The sequence below is a fragment of the Tupaia chinensis genome, unplaced genomic scaffold (genome assembly GCF_000334495.1).
Source record: "Tupaia chinensis unplaced genomic scaffold, TupChi_1.0 Scaffold000341_1, whole genome shotgun sequence".
In the NCBI taxonomy this organism is placed as follows: Eukaryota; Metazoa; Chordata; class Mammalia; order Scandentia; family Tupaiidae; genus Tupaia; species Tupaia belangeri.
The window spans coordinates 3,851,679-3,872,814 of record NW_006159835.1 but is presented as its reverse complement, the minus strand read 5'-3'; the positions used below and the strand labels follow the sequence as shown (position 1 = coordinate 3,872,814).

Here is a 21,136-nt window from a genome sequence, read left to right as displayed (position 1 = left end):
AGAAGCATGGAGGTTAAGGCGACTGGATCCCATAGGGTTAATTCCACAGTCTGAGTCCTTGATCCAGTCCTTTGAAATGCATGCGTGGCACATGTGCATGCATGCCCCAAATCCCAGGAGGTGAACGAAGAGAAGAGAAGCGACTGTGGAGTGCCATCACCCCTGGGAGGTGATTTCTCATTCTCCCTCTCTCCCTTTCTCGCTGTCTCTCTCTAGCAAACACACACTCCTATAGCAAAAGCGAAAACAAAGAAAACAAAACACTTTTGACCCTATAAATCTTTTACAAGGAATCCAAGGGGTTCCAAGACCACATTATGAGAACTACTGATCTAGATGAAACAGACAATGTTGAATAGTAACAAAATAATAAGTTATTTTAATCATATTAAATTAATATTAAATACTAATAATACTAAATTAATGTTAAGTATTAAGAACATTAAATTAATCAAGAATTTTAATTAGACTCAAGAAGAGGGAAAAGCATAGATCAATAACTTTCAATAGTAGAAATTTTAAATAGTTTTATAAGTAAATTCTACCCAAACTTCAAGAAACAGAAATAGATTATTAAATTTTCTAAGTTTTTTTTTAGGAGAAACAATGAAAGTTCAAGATGAGAAAAGCATTAGGAACAGGGAAATGATTAATTTACTTGACTACAATATAGTTAAAAAGGAAAATTATAGGGCCAACAGGTGGTGTGGTGGTTAAGGCACTGGACTCCCACCTGGCTGACTGTGGTTCAAGTCCTGGACCTGGTGCCTTGCTTTTTCACTTCTCTCTTTCTCTGGTAAAATAAAACAATAATAATAATGAACGAAATTAAATAAATCTTTAAAAAAAGAAAAATTATTGCAAATACTCATTTCTAATTTAAAAACATGTTAAACTCAGATTAGAAACAAATTTTCTTAAATAGAAAATGGGTATCTGTTATGGTTTGAGTACTATGCCCCTGTGAAACTTAAGCTGTGATTTGACTTTCAGTTGGGCAGTGTTGAGAGGTGGGATGTGTTTGGAACATGGCAGTAGAACAAAGGGGTAGAACCTCATGAATAATTCTTTTTTTTTTGAGAGAGAGATTTTTGCCATAGGGTACGTGTGCTCGCCAGAGACACAGAAGGTAAGAAATCACCCCAGAAGATGGATGGCCACACCACAATCTCTTTTCCTCCATTTTCCTCTCAAGATTTTTGGGCACACTGGGGCCAGCAGGTGGCGTGGTGGTTAGAGGCGCTGGACTTCCACATGGCTGACAGTGGTTAGAGTCCTGGAACTGGTGGCTTCCTTTCTCATTTTTTCTCTTTCTCTTTCCCTTTCTGGTGCTGTCAAATTAAAATAAAATAAATTAAATAAAATATTATTTTAAAAAAGAAAAAGATTTTTGGGCACACATGCATAAGTGCCTGGCCTGTGTGCCAAGCTGCCAGATCTGGGACTTGATTACTCAATTACATGGGAGAGTCCGGTGCCTTAACCACTATGCCACCTGCTGGTCCTATCTCATGAATAATTAATGTTCCAGGGAGGGAGAGTTTTCACTAGAGTAGGTTGTTATAAAACCAAGTTGGAGAGCCGGCAGGTGGCATGCTGGTTGATGTGTTGGACTCCCACATGGCCGACCATAGTTCAAGTCCTTTCTCTCTCTCTCTCTCTCTCTCTCTGGTCAAGTTAAAATAATAATACTAAATAAAGCTGAACAGATCATTCTTTTTCTCTTTTTTTTATTGGAGAGGTTTTGGCTATAGAGCACGTGAAAGACAGAGAGAGAGAGAGACAGAAAGTGAGAAATCACCCCCAAGGGGGGATGGCCACACCGCAATCCCTTCTCCTCCATTCTCCTCTTGGGATCTTGGGCACACACACGCATGCGTCCGGCATGAGTTTAAGCCACTGGGGTCTGGGACTCGAACTGCAGTTGACTACATGGGAGTCCAGCGACATAGCCATTATGTCATTTGCTGATCCCTAGAGTGGCTTTAATATAAAAGAATGAGAATATCAAATACTGTGAAGCAAGAATTTAAAGTTGGGACCAGCAGACAGCATAATGGTTATGTCACTGGACTCCCACATAGTCAACTGCGGTTCAAGGTCTAGAACCAGCAGTGTAAAACTCATGCTGGGCAAATGTGTGTGCATATCCAAAATCCTGAGAGAACAGAGAAGGGATTGAGGCAGGGCCATCCTCCCGGGGGATATCTCACTTCCTGTCTCTGTCCTTCCAGCAAGTGTATGTGCCCTGCAAAAATCTCTCTTAAAAATAAATAGAAAAGAATTTAAAGTTATGCAATGCTCACATACTACATACTGCTTGTGGAATAGAAACTTAAATAGGTAAAGCCACTTGCAAAAACTGGCAGTTTCTCATACGGTTAAACGAACACTTACTATATGGCCTAGACATTCCACTCCAAGGCATTTACCCAAGAATAATGAAAACTAGGAATTGTACGCAGAAGTTCATATCAGCTTCACTCCTAATAGCCTCAAACCAGGATAACCCAGAGGTCTATCAGTTAGTCCATGGATAATCTGGGCTATATCACAAGATGGAACTCTACTTAGCAATAAAAAGGAATTAATTACTGATACACACAACAACACAGATGGATCTCAAAATCATTATGCTGTGTGAAGTATGTCAGGCAAAAAAACCCCACATAATGTATAATTCCATTTCTAATTTTAAATGTAAGCTAATCTGTAATGACTAAAAACTGATTAACCATTGGCTGGGGCTGTAAGTAGAACTATGACAAGAGGCAGAAGAAATGATGAGAGAGTTCTGAAATCTCGATTGTGATGACAGTTACTTGGGTATATGCTTATGTCGAAAGTCAGTGGACTGTATCCTTTACATGGGTGCAGTTTAGTGCTCATAAATTGTAACTGTTCGAGTTAAAACACACACACGTACAAAAAATTAGAGATTCCCATTAGAAGAGTCAGGGATGGTGTGAAATAACTGCAACTCTCGCACACTGCTGATGGGAAGGTGACTGGTATAATCACTCTGGAAAACAGTTTGGCAGAATGTGGTGTAGCTCAAGTATACTCACAATTCAGCAGTCCCACTCACAGGCACAGACCTCAGATAAACTCCTGCACACTTGCATGGGAATACAGCTGTAAGAATGTCTACAGTTTTGCTGTTGAAAGCCGCCAGAAACTAGGGACCAGCAGTTAGCATAATGGCTATGTCACTGGACTCCCACGTAGTCAACCGCAGTTCGTGTCCTGGACCCGGTGGCTTAAAACTCACGCCGGGCATGTGTGCGTGCATGGCCAAGATCCCGATGGAGGAGAAGGGATTGTGGTGTGGCCATCCCCTTTGGGGGGTGATTTCTCTCTTTCTGTCTCTCTGTCTCTCTCTGTCTGTCTGGTGAGCGCACGTGCCCTATAGCAAAAACCTCTCAAAAAAAAAAAAAAAAAAAAGCTGCCAGACCGATGGAGGAGAAGGGATTGTGGTGTGGCCATCCCCTTTGGGGGGTGATTTCTCTCTTTCTGTCTCTCTGTCTCTCTCTGTCTGTCTGGTGAGCGCACGTGCCCTATAGAAAAAACCTCTAAAAAAAAAAAAAAAAAAAAAGCTGCCAGAAACTAGAAATGACCTAAACGCCCATGAATAGCAATGTGCACACATGCAGTATGTTCCTACAACCGAATACCATACACAAGGAAAACCACACTACGACTCCAATGGCAATTGGATGAATCTCTTAAAAAATAATGTCAAATGAAAGAAACCAGGCCCCCCAAAATGTATCATACTATGGTTCCATTTTAAAATAAAGTTCAAATCAGTCTGCCAAGACTTTAAGGAGTAAAAACAATGGTTACCTAAGAGAAGGAAGATAGCTGTTAATGGGCAGATAAAACCCTAATTACAAAGGCAATTACTTGGACTGGTCCAGTTTCCTAGTGATTATAGGTGCTGGATCCCAAACGGCCAAGTGTGGTTTGAATCCCAACCCTGACAACTTGAAATGTGCCTGGCATGGGCACATGTGTGCCCAAGGTTTCAACAGGATGGAGATGGAGGAGGGACTGTAGTATAGCCATGCCTCACTGTGGGGTTGCTTTGTTCTCCCTCCCTCTCGCTCTCCCTGTCTCTCTCTCTTTCTTCAGCCAGTGTACACACTCCCTGGCAATTAAAAAACAAAAAAGGCAATTAAAATGTGAGAAATATGAAGGACTAAATAAACTAGACTTTACCTAAGATATCCGAAAAGCTAACCAAGAGACATACTGTATCATAAGCTCACGAAAAAAAATGTCTGGTTCCCAAGAGAAATCTTTTTATATTGTGATTCTTAACATAAAAATAAAGGGCTATCCTCGTTGACATCGTTGCCTCTATTTCATTTCCTTTTGTATACTTCATGAGCAAATTTAAATAAAATACATTTTACCCCCCCAAGTTAGTTTCCCTCCTGTTACCTCTGCCCAGCTATTCACAGTAACATTAGAATGACCATTCCAGAGATACCGAGAGCCCCCCAAGAAAAAACAATCACGGGTTTCAATAATACTCAAAACTTTAACAGTTACTTATATCAATAGCTTATAAATTATAATTTAATGAAAGTGATGTCTCTTTGGTGTATGGGTATATGGGTGTATGGGTACATGTTTTATATGTTACACACACCATATGTATATAATCTTTTTTTATTTGCAGAGACAGAGAGAGGGAGAAAGCACACCCCAGAAGGGCGTGGCCATGCCACCATTCCTTCTCCACTTCTCCATCCTCTCAAGATCTGTGGCACCTACGCTGACACAACCAGTGTACTTTTCGAGCTGCCAGTACCGTGATTCAAAGCACTCCGTCATGATGTGGGATCCGGCTCCCCTAACCAGCAGGCCACAGGACCAACCCCAGATGTAAAATTTTTGTAATAAAAATTTGTCTGCCAGGGAGCCAGACAGTAGCATGGTGATTAAGGCAGCTAGATCCCACATGGTCACTTGTGTAGTTCAAGTTATGGACAGGAGGCTCAAAAAACACACCGAGTACATGAGTACGCATCCCCCAAATCCTGAGAGAACGGAAGAGAAGGGATTACAATACGACTCTCCCTGTGAGGGTGCTTTCTCACTCCTCCCCCATCCCCTCTGTCTCTCTCCAGCAAGGACACACATGAGCCCTATAGCAAAACTTAAAAAAAAAAACAAAAAAAAACAAAAAAGACTCTGCTAGAACCTTCTGAGCATTCTTGCTGTGGAAAGGAGACTGCCATACACCCGATGACCTCTGCCCCACTCATTATTACACCAAAAGCCACCAGCAGTATAAAGGAGGCAGCATTGAGAAACAGCAAGCCCATGGTTACCTGAAGTCTTTTATGTCAGTTTTATATATTATGAGAGTGCCCAAATTGGTTGAAAATATTTATCACATTAAAAAAAAATTAGACAATTTATCATAATAAAAATAATGATGAGAAAGACACTCAGTTTTTTCCTTAGAAGAAATTTCCCAGCTAAACATTTCCACTCACGTGGACTCTTGAACAGGGTCTATTTTAGAAAACAAATACCACTAGTATTGATCCTGTATTAATATCAGTGAGGAAAAACGGATTCGAGAGATTTGTAAAAATAACTTTCAATATTTTAAGCAGCACGATCTAATTTTAAAAAGAAGAAGCAGGAGCAGCTGCAGCACTGTGAGTAATGAACACTTACAAACCTGACCTTAAACTCCTCTGCTGATCCTTCCTTTTACTTAAAGGGAAGAAAGTATTACTATGACTATTTCTTTTAATTATTTATTTATTTTATTTTATTTACTGTTGTTATTATTATTGTTTTTGTTGTTATTTTCAATTTGCTATCATGCACATGCACATGCACTCACCAGAGGGGGGGGGGGATAGTGAGGAAAAAAGCCACCGGGTCCAAGACTGAAACCATTATCACTTAGGAATCCAGCACCTTAACCACCATGCCACCTGCCAGCCCTGTAACTATTTCTTTTTCTTTTTCTTTCTTTCCTTTTTTCCAGTCTTTGCTATAGGGCATGTGCACTCACCAGAAAGAGACAGAGACAGTGAGAGAGGAAGAGAGAGAAAGGAAAGGTGAGAAATCTCAGTGTCTATTCCAGCCATTTGGTAACAAAACTGGAACAAAAATGTAATATGAAAGTGGTAAAATTGGAATTTTACTTCTAGTTATTGATTTAGAAAATCACAAAGTAAACTGATAATAAAGTATAACTTTTGTTAAAATATTACAAGAGCTGTCTTCCATATTTTTACCAAGGATCCTTACCCTAACTCTGAAGATATTGTGCCATTAAGAGAAAAAGAATACCAGTAGTGGTCAAAACCTAGGCTTACTCCCTCCTATGAACACAGACATAACAATGACCCACCTATGAAATCTGACCAAATCCCACTGTAGGCAGAATGTCATAGCAATAATTAAAAACATAAACTCTGGGGGGCAGCAGGTGGCATGGTAAAGGTTGCTGAACTCCCACATGGCCGATAGCAGTTCGAGTCCCAGATCTGGTGGCTTGCTTTCTCATTTTCCTTTTCTCTCTCTCACTCTGTCCCTCTCTGGTCAAATTAAAATAAATAAATAAAGTAATAAATAAAGTAATTCTAAAGAAAAATAAAAAACTCTGGAGCTGGACAGATGAATTCAAATCCTGGCTCTGCTAGTTGCCAGTAATGTGATCTTGAACTTCAGTTTCATCATCTGTAACAAGAGGATAATAACACCACCCCACTTCAAGGGGTTACAACAATTAAATGAGAGCCCATATTGTCGTGCAAATACTTAGTCTCAGTTGGCTTCTCAGTGGTTTGCTTTCCTAAGAAAAGGGTTTTATTTTGCTGCTCCTAAAAGGGAAGTATACATTGTAGTTATATGTGGCTTTTTAGCATATAAACTATCACTTTAAATACCTATAAAGTGGCCAGCAGGTGGTGTGGTGGCTAAGGTCCTAGACTCCCATGTGGTCAACTTTGGTTCAAGTCCCAAACCTGGTGGCTTGCTTTCTTTTTTTTCCCTTTCTCTCTCTCTGGTCAAAATAGAAAATAATTATGCTAACAGCAGTTAGCTTAATGGCTATGTCGCTGAACTCCCATGTAGTTGACCACGTTCGAGTCCCGGACCCGGTGGCTTAAACTCATGCCGCATGTGCACGCGTGCCCAAGATCCTGAGAATAGAGGAGAAGGGACTGTGGTATGGCCATCCCCCCTGGGGGGTGATTTCTCGCTTTCTGTCTCTCTGTCTCTCTCTCTCTATCTGGCGAGCGCACACGCCCTGTAGCAAAAACATCTCCCCCCACAAAAAATAAATAAATAAATAATGATAATAATAAATGAAATAAATAATTCTAAAAATAAATAACTATAAATATGTACACATACACATATATTTATTTTACTATCGTCATTATGAATGGCCGAGCAGGTTAGAATTAGTAAGAATAATAATACATTGGTGACATCAGAAAAAAGGGTAGTTGAGATGACTTCTCTATGTCACAAGAAAAACTCAATCTGAAATAGTCAGAGTCTAAATTAGAAGTTCCTTTTTTCTGAAACTTAGACTACTAGGTTACAAAGTCCTAAAAATTAATGGAAAAAAAAAAACCTTGATAATAGAAATATTTCCACGGATGGTGAGTAGCAATGTGCTAATATGTTGCATTTAATGCAGAAATAGTTTTAAGAATAAAGATTTGCTTCACCTTGTATTCTTTTAATTCCGTTAATTAAAACAATTATTTTTAAAGAATTATTTATTTTATTTATTATTATTATTATTATTATTATTATTTAATTTGACTAGAGAGAGACAGTGAAGGGGAGCGGAGGAGTGAGAAAACCAGCCGCCAGGTCAGGGACTTGAACCTCAGTCAGCCATGTAGGAGTACAGCACCTTAAACACCACTATTTCCCAGCCCCATACTATCACTTCTTAATGTAAATTTTAAAGATGCCAAATGTGACAGTTCACAAGAATAAAACCATACAAATAAAAATAAGAAACATCCACTTTTTAAGGCTACCTCACATTCTTAATGCACCGTGCTCTCTTAACCACCCATGCTGATGGATAAACCGCAGCCCCATCTTTTTTTTTTTTGGAGAGGTTTTCGCTATAGGGCGCGTGCGCTCGCCAGACAGACAGAGACAGAGAGACAGAAAGTGAGAAATCACCCCCCAGAGGGGATGGCCACGCTGCAATCCCTTCTCCTCCATTCTCCTCTAGGGATCTTGGGCACGCACACACACGCGCCCAGCATGAGTTTTAAGCCACCAGGTCCAGGACGCGAACTGCGGCTGACTACGTGGGAGTCCAGCGACATAGCCATTACGCCAACTGCTGGTCCCAGCGCAGCCACATCTTTTCAGCCTTATTCTCCCGTCTTCTTTCACTTAGTTGGGTTCAGACCAACAAAAAGGCAAAGCTAGGAAGTAAACATATGTGCCTTTACGTACTTAAATATATGTCTGAATATCCTGCTAGCTGCACTCCTCAATCCAATATGCAGAACATTATTGTACTGATTATTAAGATCAGCCTTGCTTCAAAGCCTGCTTGTCCATGGCATCCCATTCTCAATTCATTCCTCCTTGCTGCGTAATTCAGTGACCTCAGGGATTGGGTTATTCTGTTGTTGGGTTCCCCGTGCCTGCACCTAAAAACGAATCATTAGAGCTCTCCAATACCTCCTTTCTGCCAACTGGATTTCTGACTGCCCACTTACCCAGATCCTTCACCCTATGCAGACCTTGACTAACTGCACATCATTCATCCTCTCTCCTTGGAACACAACCCAGTTGTGTGATAAGTAATGGGCTCCTGAACCTGCAACCGTATCTATAAGGTCATTGGGAAAGTTATGACATATTTTTCTATGCAAAAATGGGTCATGACTTCTGACAACCTAGCAGCTCCATTTTCTCTTGCTGTAGTAGCTCTGCCTACATTCATTGTTCTCAGGATCTTCTGACCCCTACTTCCATTCATGAGTGTACAGCTTAAGGTAAGTAGTAAGAAAAGCTCATGTCCATGGAGCCAAGGTAGTTAGGTACACATAAGAACACAAGATGGGAGACCAGCAGATGGCGTAATGGGTACATTGCTGAACACCCATGTAGTCCACCGTGGTTCAAGTCCTAGACCTGGTGGTTTAAAACTCACACCAGGCATATATACATGCATGCCCATGATCTTGAGAGAAGAATGGAGAAGAAGGGATTGAGGTGTGGCTATCCCCCCTGGAGGTTTTTTTTTCACTTTCTGCTTCTCTGTCTCTCTTGTGTCCCCAGCAAGTACACATGCCCTACAGCAAAAATCTCTCTTAAAAAAAAAAAAAAAAAATGGAGGAGCCAGGAGGTGGAGCCAGGAGGTGGTACAGTGGTTAAGACGCAGGATCCCACACAGCAAACTCCACAGTTCAGGTCTTGGACACAGCAGCTTAAAAAACACACCTGGTATGTATATTTGTGTGCCCCAAATCCTAAGAGGAGAATAGAGAAGTGATTCCAAGGATGGCTGCCACCCTCAGGAGTAATTTCTCACTTTCTCTCTGTCTCTCTGCAGGAAATGCACATACCCTATAGCAAAAATCTAAAAACAAACACATATAAGATGGAGACCAGCAGGTGGCATGGTGTTTAAGGTGCTAGATTCCCACATGGATGACCACAGTCTGAGTGTCAACGGCTTGAAAAATCATGCCGGGTGCATGTGCATATGTGCCCAAAATCCCAAAAGGAGACTAGAAGAGAAGAAATTGTAGTGATTTTTCACTTTTCCTGTCTGTCTCTCTCTGGTGAGCATATGTGCCCTATGGCAAACATCCTCCCCCACCAAAAAAAAATAAGATGGAATCAGGCCCCTTAGTAAAACAGTTAAGCTCTTTACACTGGAAGCTAAACTCCACATGGCTGGCTGTGGTTCAAATCCCAGCCCTGGTGGCTTGAAAAACACTAGGCACATGTGTGTGCATTCTCAAAATCCTGATAGGAAGAAGAGATGGAGATTAAAGGACTGCAGCATGACCACACCTGCAGGGTACTTTTCCCTTCTCTGGTGAGCTCACATACTCTACTAATTAAAAATTAAATAAATAAAAGAATGCAAGCTGGAGTGTGTGTGTGTGTGTGTGTGTGTGTGTGTGTGTGTGTGTAGTTTTTTAAGGAGCATTTAACAAGGAGGCACAGGAATAAATGTGACGCAGTGGGTAAGTCATATAACTTCTATGAGCTCCAGAGTTTTCTTCAAACAAGGATGAGTGAGATGGTTAGTGAAGTGGCCCCAATCTAAAAGTAATTACCCAAGCATATCTTATTTCCAACCCACAGATACTAAATATCCATTAAACTTACAGGAATTAAAGGCAATCTCCTTATACATAAAGGTCGGGAACTCCTGGAATCTTTTCCTTTCTTTCTTTCTTTCTTGGTTTTTTTTTGTTTTTTTTTTTTTTAAATTTGCTACAGGGAGAGAGAGAGACAGGAAGAGTAAGAAAGCACCCCTAAGAGGGGATGGCCACACCACTATCTCTTCTCCTCCTTTCTCCTCTCAGGATTTTGGGCATGCACATGTGCCTGGCATGTTTTTCAAGTTGCTGGGTCCAAGAATCAAACTGCTCATTCATTCAAGTGGGATCCCACAGCCTTAACACATGTGCCACTGGTTGGCCTGGGAACTCCTGGAGTCTTAATCTGACATTCCCAATGGACATGAATGAGTTTACAGATGGGGTGGTGGCCTGCCAGGCATCTGCCAAATCACAACCATATACACATAGTCTTTTTTTTTTTTAGTAAGCGCCATACAAAGTTGGGGAACCCTATTGGACACAATCACCAAAGTTCCCAGCAGATCTGTGAGCCTAATGATGCAGACTTCCATACACCAGTACTGTGCTCATAGGGGCAAGCTCCTCGAGCTACTTTTCATAGGGAAGAGGATTTGGATTTCAGCTTAGACATACTCATGTCCTGGGAAGAGTTTTAAAAGTATCAGTCTCTGCATCTAAAATACAACAAGGTTATTTTCCACCCCCCAACCCACCCATGAAGAGCCTATTGAAAGATCCTTACGGGGCAGAGAGAGAAAGCTCTATAATTCTACATGTTTTACATGTCTCATTCATCAATCTTGTAAAACAATGTTGTGGATGAATGAGTCATTATATAATGAGTGTTTTAACCAACTAACCCAATCATTCACAGGGCTATAAGTTAAGAAAATTTCTTAGTAAGCTCAGAAAGACCTGGTTGAATAAAGTAGAATTGGGGTTGGTCTTAACTGGTAGGTGAGAGAGAACAAACGATGCTTTAAAAAGGGTGCTTGCCATACAAAGTGAAAATCGAGGGGGCCAGCAGGTGGCGTGGTGGTGAAGGGTGCTGGACTCCCACATGGCTGACCATGATTAAGTCCCAGACTTGGCAGCTTGCTTTCTCACTTTCCGTCTCTCTCTCTCTCTCTGACTCACTCACTCTGTCCCTATCTGGTCAAATTAAAATAAATAAATAATAAATAAATAAAGTTAGATAAGATAATTCTTTTTTTTGGATTGGATTTTGCTATAGGGTACATGCGCTCGCCAGACAGACAGAGAGAGACAGAGACAGAAAGTGAGAAATCACCCCCGAGAGGGGATGGCCACACCGCAATCCTTTCTCCTCCATTCATTCTCCTCTTGGGATCTTGGGCACGCACGCACACACGCCCAGCATGAGTTTAAGCCACCAGGTCTGGGACTCGAACCGTGGTCGACTACATGGGAATTCAGTGACATAGCCATTACGCTAACTGCTGGTCCCAATAAGATAATTCTTTGAAAAAAAAAAGAAAATTGAGATATGGAAAATGATGGACCAAAAGCAGGGGCCATCGGGTGGCACAGTGGTTGGGATGCTGGACTCCCATATGGCTGACCGTGGTTCCAGTCCCAGACCTGGAGGCTTTCTTTCTCATTTTCCCTTTCCTCTCTGTCTCTCTGTATCTCTCTGGTCGAATTAAATAATAATAATAACAATAATAATCACAAGTAAAATGAATAATTCTTTTTAAAAAAAGAAAGAAAGAAAATGGACCAAAATCAGAAAATACACATGCTAAATCAGATTGAAGACAGCCAGCCCAGGCCTGCTCACACAACATGAGACTGAATATGAGGCTCTCTATACTTAAAGTCAAAGCAATTTTGTCAAATTCTGTTCTATGGACTAAACATAATTTGAGAAAACACTGTCTTTTAGAAAAAGTAAGCACAGAGGCCAGATGGTGGTGCAGGAGTAAAACACAACACTCTGTAAGGCTGACGCCCATGGAAAGGTTCCTGGTTTGCATCCAGACACTTCCCCGAGTACACTGGGCACTCACATGCCCGTGACCCAGGACTAGCTGAATCTAGAGTGGATCATGGCATCAACACCCTATTGGGGGGCGGGGGGGGGGTGCTGTCTGTCTTTCTCTCTCATTCATGGAAGAAATAAACATAAAAATAGAAGAAGTATAGCAGTCAACAACAGAAGGGAAATTACTAAAGCATCCAATTAAAGATTCTAGATGGGGGCCAGCAGGTGGTGTGCAGGTTAAAGCGCTAGACACTCCCACATGGCTGACCACAGTTCAAGTCCCAGACCTGGTGACTTGCTTTTTCACTTTCTCTCTCTCTCTCTCTGTGTCTTTCTCTAGTCAAATTAAAATAAGTGAATGAATAAATAAAATTAAATATAAATAATTCTTTTAAAAAGTATTATAGATGGGCCCACCTCATGGCACAGCAATTAGGCACTGTAGAGGAAGCAGATCTCAAATAGTAGATCTCAGATGGTGGACCAGGGTTCAAATCTTCATCCTGCCAGCTTCATGCCAAATACACATGTGCCCAAGATCCCAATGGGACAGAAAATTGGAGGGAAAAAGATTACAGTGCGACTATGCCCTGTTAGGAGGGGTTCTCACTCCCTCTCTCAAAGGAAAAAAGAAAGAAAGAAAGAAAGAAAGAAAGAAAGAAAGGAAGGAAGAAAGAAAGATCCTAGAATTAATGGCTGAGAATTCAAGAGTCTTCCATAAGTCCTTGCAAATTTTTGAGTAATGTACATTTTTAGGACAAGAAAATTCATTGCTTTCTGCAGATTCTGAATGAGATAGTTGATGTCAAACTTGTTAAGAGTTTATATATTGGGACCAGCAGGTAGCGTAGTGATTAAAGCACTGGTCTCCCACTGACCAAGGTTCAAGTCCCAGACCTGGTGGTTTGAAAAATCATGCTGGGTGCATGTGTAGGCATGCCCAAAATCCCGAGAGGAGAACAGAGAATGGACTGTATTATGGCCATTCCCCCAAGGGGTGAGTTCTCACTATCTCTCTCTGTCTCTCTCTCTCTGGCAAGTGCATGCACACTAAGGCAAAAAAAAAAAAAAAATCTTAAAAAGGAAAAAAAAAAAAGAAAAAGAATTCATAGATTTAATAAAAACCCAAAGTCTACATGTCAAAATTTAAGAAAAGGCAATTTCTTGAATAAATATGCTACCACAGAGATGGTACTGCTTTTATTCTTAGCTACTTTTCTAGGGCTGTGTATAATTTATAGTACTTAGTGCAAAGCAAGGAGATCTAAAGTACAATAAATGAAAGGAAAAATGACTTGACAAATAAAACTTCAACTACATCAAGTTGCATACTGAGAGTTAAGTGTTTGATATGACCAGAGTAGCATTTAAGCAGCAATATATCCATTTAAAGACAACAGATTGAGCAAACTGTTCTCACACACTACCCGTGAGGAGGGAGGATAAACCAAACTGATAGTACAATACTGCCCTCTACTGGCTCTACCTAGTAATGATAACCCTAAAAGAAGAAAAAACTCCAAATCATTTAACTTTTTAAAAATTATTATTAGTTTAATTTTACTTATTCATTATTGTTATTTTGTTTGCTATAGTACACATACATCACCAGAGAGAAGCAGAGAGAGAGAGAAAGAGAGCTAAGAGGAAAATAAGAAAGCAAGTCACCAGGTCTGGGACGCGAACCATGGTCAGCCATGCAGGAATCCAGCACCTCAACTACCATGCCACCTGCCGGCCCACATTAACTTTTACAAGACCTTAATAAATTATATTTCCCCCTAAACTTAATATTAGCTCCATATTAGCATAATTCTGGGACATTCATTCTGTAGTAGTTTCAGGGTGGCACTACAGTGTGGAAGTTTAGAAAAACTAGTCATAAGTATTAGATGTTTAAAAATCTACAATAAATATTTTTCTTCAAATTATTAATATATGGGATCTTGGATGCTGAAAGGCTTAACAAGAGCTCTCTCTAGTCTAACCAACTATATGGTGCACATTTTCCTTCTATAATAGAAAACTTACTTTTTTTTAAGAATGATTTATTTAATTAACATTAAATAAATAGCCATTAATATTAAATAAATATCCATTATTATTTTTTTTTAATTATTATTATTTTAATTTGACCAGAGAGAGAGAAAGAGAGAGAGAAAGGGAGAAAGCAAGCTGCCAAGGTTCGGGACTCAAACTGCAGTCGACAATGTGGGAGTCCAGAGCCTTTAACCATCACACTACATGCTGGTCCCGAAAAGTTGCCTCTAAAAACAGTCTATCCTCAGCATGTTTCCAAGGGCTGTGGCTGCTGGTGGCCACGGGTTCTCCAACGGCATGCAAGAATAACATGGAGGGGGAACCAGCAGTTAGCCTAATGGCTATGTTGCTGGACTCCCACATAGTCGACTGCGGTTCGCGTCCCGGACCCGGTGGCTTAGAACTCAGGGAGGGCGCGGGGGCGTACAAGCCCCGGGTGCATGTGTGTGCGTGCCCAAGATCCCAAGAGGAGAATGGAGGAGAAGGGATTGCGGTGTGGCCATCCCCCCTGGGGGGTGATTTCTCGCTTTCTGTCTCTATGTCTCTCTCTGTCTGTCTGGCGAGCACACGCGCCCTATAGCGAAAATCTCTCCAAAAGAAAAAGAACAACATGGAGGGACTTTGACAACCCAGGTCACACTGTACCTACAGGTGCCACTCACCTTTCCTATAAACCCCACGGAAAAAAGAAAAAAAAAAAAAAACAGTCTATCCAGTCTATCCTATTGTGGATAATTCCTTATAGCTGAAATTACACCCCTCCTGATTCTATCCCTGTGGCAGTCCAATTTCTCTTTTATAAAGAAGCCCCTCAAATACTGAAGGAAAGCAAAATAATTCCAAATCATCTGTTTCCAAATTGTATAACCAGTTATTTCAGACTGCGCAGTTGGCCATGGGGAAGCCAGCCTCCTTAACCACCATGCCACTGGCTGGCCCAGCAGTTGTCTTTTTAAACCCAAGTGTAAGAATTTATGACTATTCCTATTAAATTTCATTCAAAAATAATTTGGGGATTATTATAGTAGGAATTCATTTTTTAGATTGTCCCTATGCACAAGATCGTTTTGGATCTTCATTCTATTAACATCGTTCTGCTAGAATCAGAGTCATGCGCACTGCAGTGAGTCTTCCCATCGACACATCACCGAGAAAAATCATACACAGGACAGAGTCTGAAAAGAGTCCTGCAGTACATCAGAAATCTCCCTGAAGTTCAGAGATTCTCGAATTTCGATGTGTACACAAATTGTCAAGGAGCTTCTATGCCCTACCGAGAGACTCTGATTTAGAAGGTCACAGACAAGGCCCTGCAATGTTTTCGACTCCTTCCCCCAGTGAGCTTCACGTGGTTGATCTGCACACCACATTTGGAGAAACACTGTCCAGCTCGACACTAGACTTTGAGCAGCTCCTTTTGGCCAAGGCTACTCTGACACAACCCAGCCAGTTATCTTCACGGCCTGCTCATATTTCCTGCTACTTTCAGGAAGTTTCCATGAGGAAGAAACCTGGTCAAACGACTTGCTGAATTCCAGTTATGCTGGCGCCACTGTATTTCCCTGCTCTACCAGTCCTGCTAGCCCATAAAAGGAAGAAATAATGCAGGCCCGATTTGCTTTTCAGCAAGCCTGTTCAGCGAGTTGACAACCAATTCTTCCTTATGTCCACAATTTACTTCTTTAGTTCCTAACTTAGAGTCTTGCCAGAGTTTTAGGGTTAAGCTCACCAGGTGGTAGTTAAGAGAACCAACTTTCTTCACCTTTGGAAGATTGGAACTGCCCTGTCTTTAGCCATTTGGAAAATCTATCTTTTAAGAGCTCTCAAAGATAATGGACAGCTGTAAAGGTTTTCCGAATCTATCCTGGAATGTAATTCAGCCAGGCCTGAACATTAGAACCCCTTTAGAGAAGCTTCACCATGTGAGAATTTCATTCTCTCTACCAGTGATCGTTCTGCCCCTTTCAGCTTGAAGATCATTTTCCTTGACAAAAAGGCAGAAGCAAAATAGGATTTTCAGAGTCCCGCTTTTTTATATCATCCATCAGCATTATATCATCAAGTTCCGAATAGCAGCTCCATCCTTCTTTTCATCTTTTTCTTCTCTAAATGTAACTTGAAGTACTCCAAATCTTTCTTAGCAATTCTCGCAAGCTTCTAGTCATTAGTGGCTTTAGTTTTCTGATTGTTTTTCTTATAGGTGTAAGCCTCCTTATATTTGCACTCATTTTTCTTTTCAAGTTGTGCTATAGGGTGCACGCACTTGTGAGAGAGAGACAGAAAGTAAGAAAGCACCCGACGTGGAGAGTGAAAATGAGAAAATACTCCTATGCCACAATCCCTTCTCCTCCGTTCTTCTCTCAGTATTTTATTATTATTATTATTGTTGTTGTTGTTGTTATTTTGGAGAGGTTTTTGCTATAGGGCGCGTGCGCTCGCCAGCAAGACAGAGAGAGCCAGAGAGACAGAAGGTGAGAAATCACCAACCGGGGGGATGGCCATGCCGCAATCCCTTCTCCTCCATTCTCCTCTCGGGATCCTGGGCACATACGCACACACACCTGGCATGATTTTTAAGCCACCGGGTCTGGGACTTGAACCACGGTCGACTACATAGGAGTCCAGTGACATAGCCATTACGTCAACTGCTGGTCCCATTCAGACTTTAATTTAAGCCAAATTATTCCAACCAATAAATGAAAGTTTTGGGGGAAAAACACATCCCAATGAAGAAAAAGTGGAAGATCTTGTATTCTGTATCTCTGTTTCTCTCTATTGATATCGATATTTATACTTACGTGTTTTCACATATTTGACTGTTATTTTGGAAAATTTCACAAAGAATGGCTAGCCTATTGAATTCCTGGGCACCTATTACCCAACTCCAACAGTTAACTTTTTTTTTTTTTGCCAACCTGAGCTCAGTTTCAAAATAAATACAGGAAAAGTGAAGCTAAATTAGTGCAAAGGGGGCCAGTCAGTGAGATGGTGGTTAAGGTAGCTGAATCCCACATGGCTGACCACACTAGGTACATGTGCATACGTGCCTAAAATACTCAGAGAAGAGGGACCAGCAGTTGGCGTAATGGCTATGTCACTGGACTCCTATGTAGTCAACCGTGGTTCAAGTCCCGGACCCAGTGGCCTAAACTCACTGGAACGCACTGATCTAAAAGTCTTTGGCAATGAAATTAAACTAGAGAAACCAAAAGGAAAAGACAATAAGAAAGATTAGATGCATAATACTTTTGGCCAAAAAATCTTCCCCACAAAGTCACTCAGGATGACTTAAAGAAGTATTTGAAGATGCCATGGAGATCATAATAATCAGCAAAGGGACCAGCAGGTAGCGTAATGGCTATGTCGCTGGACTCCCACGTAGTTGACCGCAGTTCATGTCCTGGACCTGGTGGCTTAAACTCATGCCGGGCGCGTGTGCGTGCATGCCCAAGATCCCGAGAGGAGAATGGAGGAGAAGGGATTGCGGCGTGGCCATCCCCCCTGGGGGGTGATTTCTCGCTTTTTGTCTCGCTGTCTCTCTCTGTCTGTATGGCGAGCGCATGTGCCCTATGGCAAAAACCTCTCCAAAAAAAAATAATAATAATCAGCAAAGATGGAAAAACTAAACAGATTGCTTATGCTGAATTTAAGAGAGAAGCTGATGCAGAGAAAACCCTTGAAGAAAAGCAGGGAACAAGATCGACGAGCAGTCCATTTCTCTACACTACACTGGAGAGAAGGTCAAAATTAAGGCTGTAGAGGTGGAAAGAATAGCACTTGGAGTGGTGAATCAAAAACTGGTTCTGAGCAGCCTCTCCTACAATGCGACCGAAGAAACACTTCAGCAAGTATTTGAGAAGGCAACTTTTATCAAAGTGCCTCAGAGCCAAAATCTAAAGAGTATGCATTTATAGAATTTGCTTCATTTGAAGACGCTTAAGAAGCTTTAAATCCTGTAATAAAAGGGAAATTGAAGGCAGAGCAATCAGGCTGGAGTTACAAGTACCCAGGGGATCACCTAATGCAAGAAGTCAGCCCTCCAAAGCTCTGTCAAAGGTCTGCCTGACGATACCATGGAAGAGACAGCTCTGTTCCTGCAAGGATAGTCACTGATCGGGAAACAGGATCCTCCAAAGGGTTTGGTTTTATAGACTTCAACAGTGAGGAAGATGCCAAAGCTGCCAAGGAGGCCATGGAAGGTGGTGAAATTGATGGAAACAAAGTGACCTTGGACTGGGCCAAGTCTAAGGGTGAAGGTGGCTTCGAAGTTCGTGGTGGACGTAAAGGAGGTTTGGAGGCCGAGGTGGAGGCAGAGGTGGATTTGGTGGCAGAGGCCGAGGAGGCTTTGGAGGGCGAGGTGGCTTCCGAAGAGGCAGAGGAGGAGGAGGAGACCACAAGCCACAAGGAAAGAACAACTCTGAATAGACTCTCTGTCTCTCTGTCTTCCCTCTTCCATTTGAAAGAAAGGACTCAGGGGTTTTTATTCTGTTACCTGCTCACTGACAGAGCCTTCTGAGGACATTCCAAGACAGTGTGCAACCCTGTGGTCTACTTGGTAAGTCGTAGAAATAACGTTTCAAGGGAGATACTCTTGTTGGTTTTGACTGGATGTTCATATAAACTTTTTAAAGAGATGAGCGATAGAGCTAAGCCTTATCTGTAAGTTTTGAATTTATATTGTTTCATCCCATGTACAAAACCATTTCTTTCCTTACACACAGGGGTTTGGTTTGGTTTTGCTTGCTTGTTTGTTTTTGTGTTGGGGAACTGAAAAGGAAAGCAGAATGTTTTATCATGATTTTTGCTTCGATGACTTTAGGACAAATTTTAAAAAGTCCTAGACTCTGAAAAAAAAATTTTTTAAAGTGATGTAAGATGTCATGTGCTGGTAATGCTTTGGGATTCTTAGGGAAAAGACAATTCATATATATAAATCAGTATGTTCAGAAGCCATGGATATAATTTGAGACTGCAGAAGTTTTTCACTGGATCTCACTTAACAGTGTTAACAAAGATACTTTTATGGCTTTTTTTGGGTCATTTTTGACACTGTTACTTTCACTTAACAAAGAAAAAAATTAAAATAAGCATGAGGTTATTTCTCTCCCTTTTATTATTTACTAAAAGAAATGCCACCTTTTATATTGTACTTCAGAGAATAAGAAGGTTCTTCATCATTGAAATGACTCTATGCTAGGACTACTATAAAATGCACATATTTCTGCCTTAAAAGATTTTGGGAGTCCAGGGACCAGCAGTTAGCGTAATGGCTATGTCGCTGGACTCCCATGTAGTCAACCGCGATTCGCATCCTGGACCCGGTGGCTTAAAACTCACGCTGGGTGCGTGTGCATGCGTGCCCAAGATCCCAAGAGGAGAATGGAGGAGAAGGGATTGTGGCGTGGCCATCTCCCCTGGGGGGTGATTTCTCGATTTCTATCTCTCTGTCTCTGTCTGGTGAGCGCACGCACCCTATAGCAAAAAAAAGAAAAAAGATTTTGGGAGTCCAGGTCAAATCATTCTTTATCACACCTTACACAGAGCTAATGCTTAATAAATGTCCATTCCTGAAATAAAACTTTTAAGAAAGATGGCAGTCCTGGGATAGATAAACTAACTTAAACTAGTCATTCTTTTTCATTCAAGTATTTATTGGTAGGCAAGTATTTATTGATCAGCAATAAACTAATCATTCAATAAGATACACAAAATATTTTTAAAAATGGAGTAAGGTACATTTCTATAATACATGCTATTTTTGGACAAATTCATAATGTGCATACATATATATCTTATGCGTGCACATGACCTTACCTCTCTTACAGATAGCTGTGGTGGGAAGGAGACTGAAAATACCAAGTTGGTGAATTCGAACCCAGAGGCCTCAACCTTTTGGCACACCTAAAAAAGTATTACAATTATGTAAATTCCCAGAAATTGCTGCACATGTAACTCTAATCTTCATAACATGAATTTCTGGTCTAGGAGATGACACTGGAAAACTTCCAAACTTCCACATTTGAGTGGGGAACCCTCTCAAACATTCTGAGATTAAATATTTGCTAACTATGACCCTGAAAGCTATTATCACGAAGTACTAAAACAATTGGGACTGGTAAATGTAGAGCAATCTGTAGAGTGTCCAATTATTCTCTATCATGGAACCTTGTGATTTAAGTGGGGGTTTTTGTTTGTTTGTCTTTCATAGAACATAAACAGTTTATTTAAAACTTTTCTGAAAGATAATGCAATAGTCAGGACAATTTTGAAAAAGAAAAATGAAGAAAAACCTTCCCTATGAATTACTAAAAAAAAAAAAAAAAAAAAGCCATAATCAAAGCAGATTGGGATTTGTAAAAGAAGAAATGAATAGATCAAAGCAACAGACGAGTCTCAAAATAACATGCATGTACACGTGGGGATTTACTATATTAAGGAGGGATTTACAGTCAGTTGGGAAAAAACTGATTTTTAGGAAAAATGGCTACCCATTCATATAAAAACAGAAGAAAAAGTGAAATCCTATCTTATATATGGAAATAATTATCAGATATTTTAATGAGCATTAAAAAAATCAGACAATATAAGAAAAGATTTTAATGACTTTTGAATGGGTACCACCTTCTTATGCAAAAACAAACAAACAAACAAACAAACAAAAAAAAACCTGGGTATTTTAAATCAAGAGACTGGTGGCCAGTAGGTAGCACAGTGGTTAGCTTGCTGGATTCCCACATGCCTAGCCAAT

At 40.8% G+C, this 21,136-nt stretch overlaps 1 protein-coding gene and 2 pseudogenes across 5 annotated transcripts in view; 2 read left to right on the top strand and 1 right to left on the bottom strand.

The window, feature by feature from the left end:
- The window catches only part of PUS10 (pseudouridine synthase 10), a 78,461-nt gene that overhangs the window by 45,551 nt on the left and 11,774 nt on the right, over nucleotides 1-21,136 (bottom strand). For all 5 annotated transcript variants that reach the window (XM_014589229.2, XM_014589230.1, XM_014589232.2 and 2 more), the window contains exon 4: nucleotides 20,203-20,289. In XM_014589229.2, coding sequence (XP_014444715.1) covers nucleotides 20,203-20,289 — 87 coding nt within the window. The remainder of the gene's footprint in view (nucleotides 1-20,202; nucleotides 20,290-21,136) is intronic.
- LOC114008453 (uncharacterized) lies at nucleotides 14,634-14,753 on the top strand (annotated as a pseudogene).
- Nucleotides 14,946-15,063, top strand: LOC114008454 (uncharacterized; annotated as a pseudogene).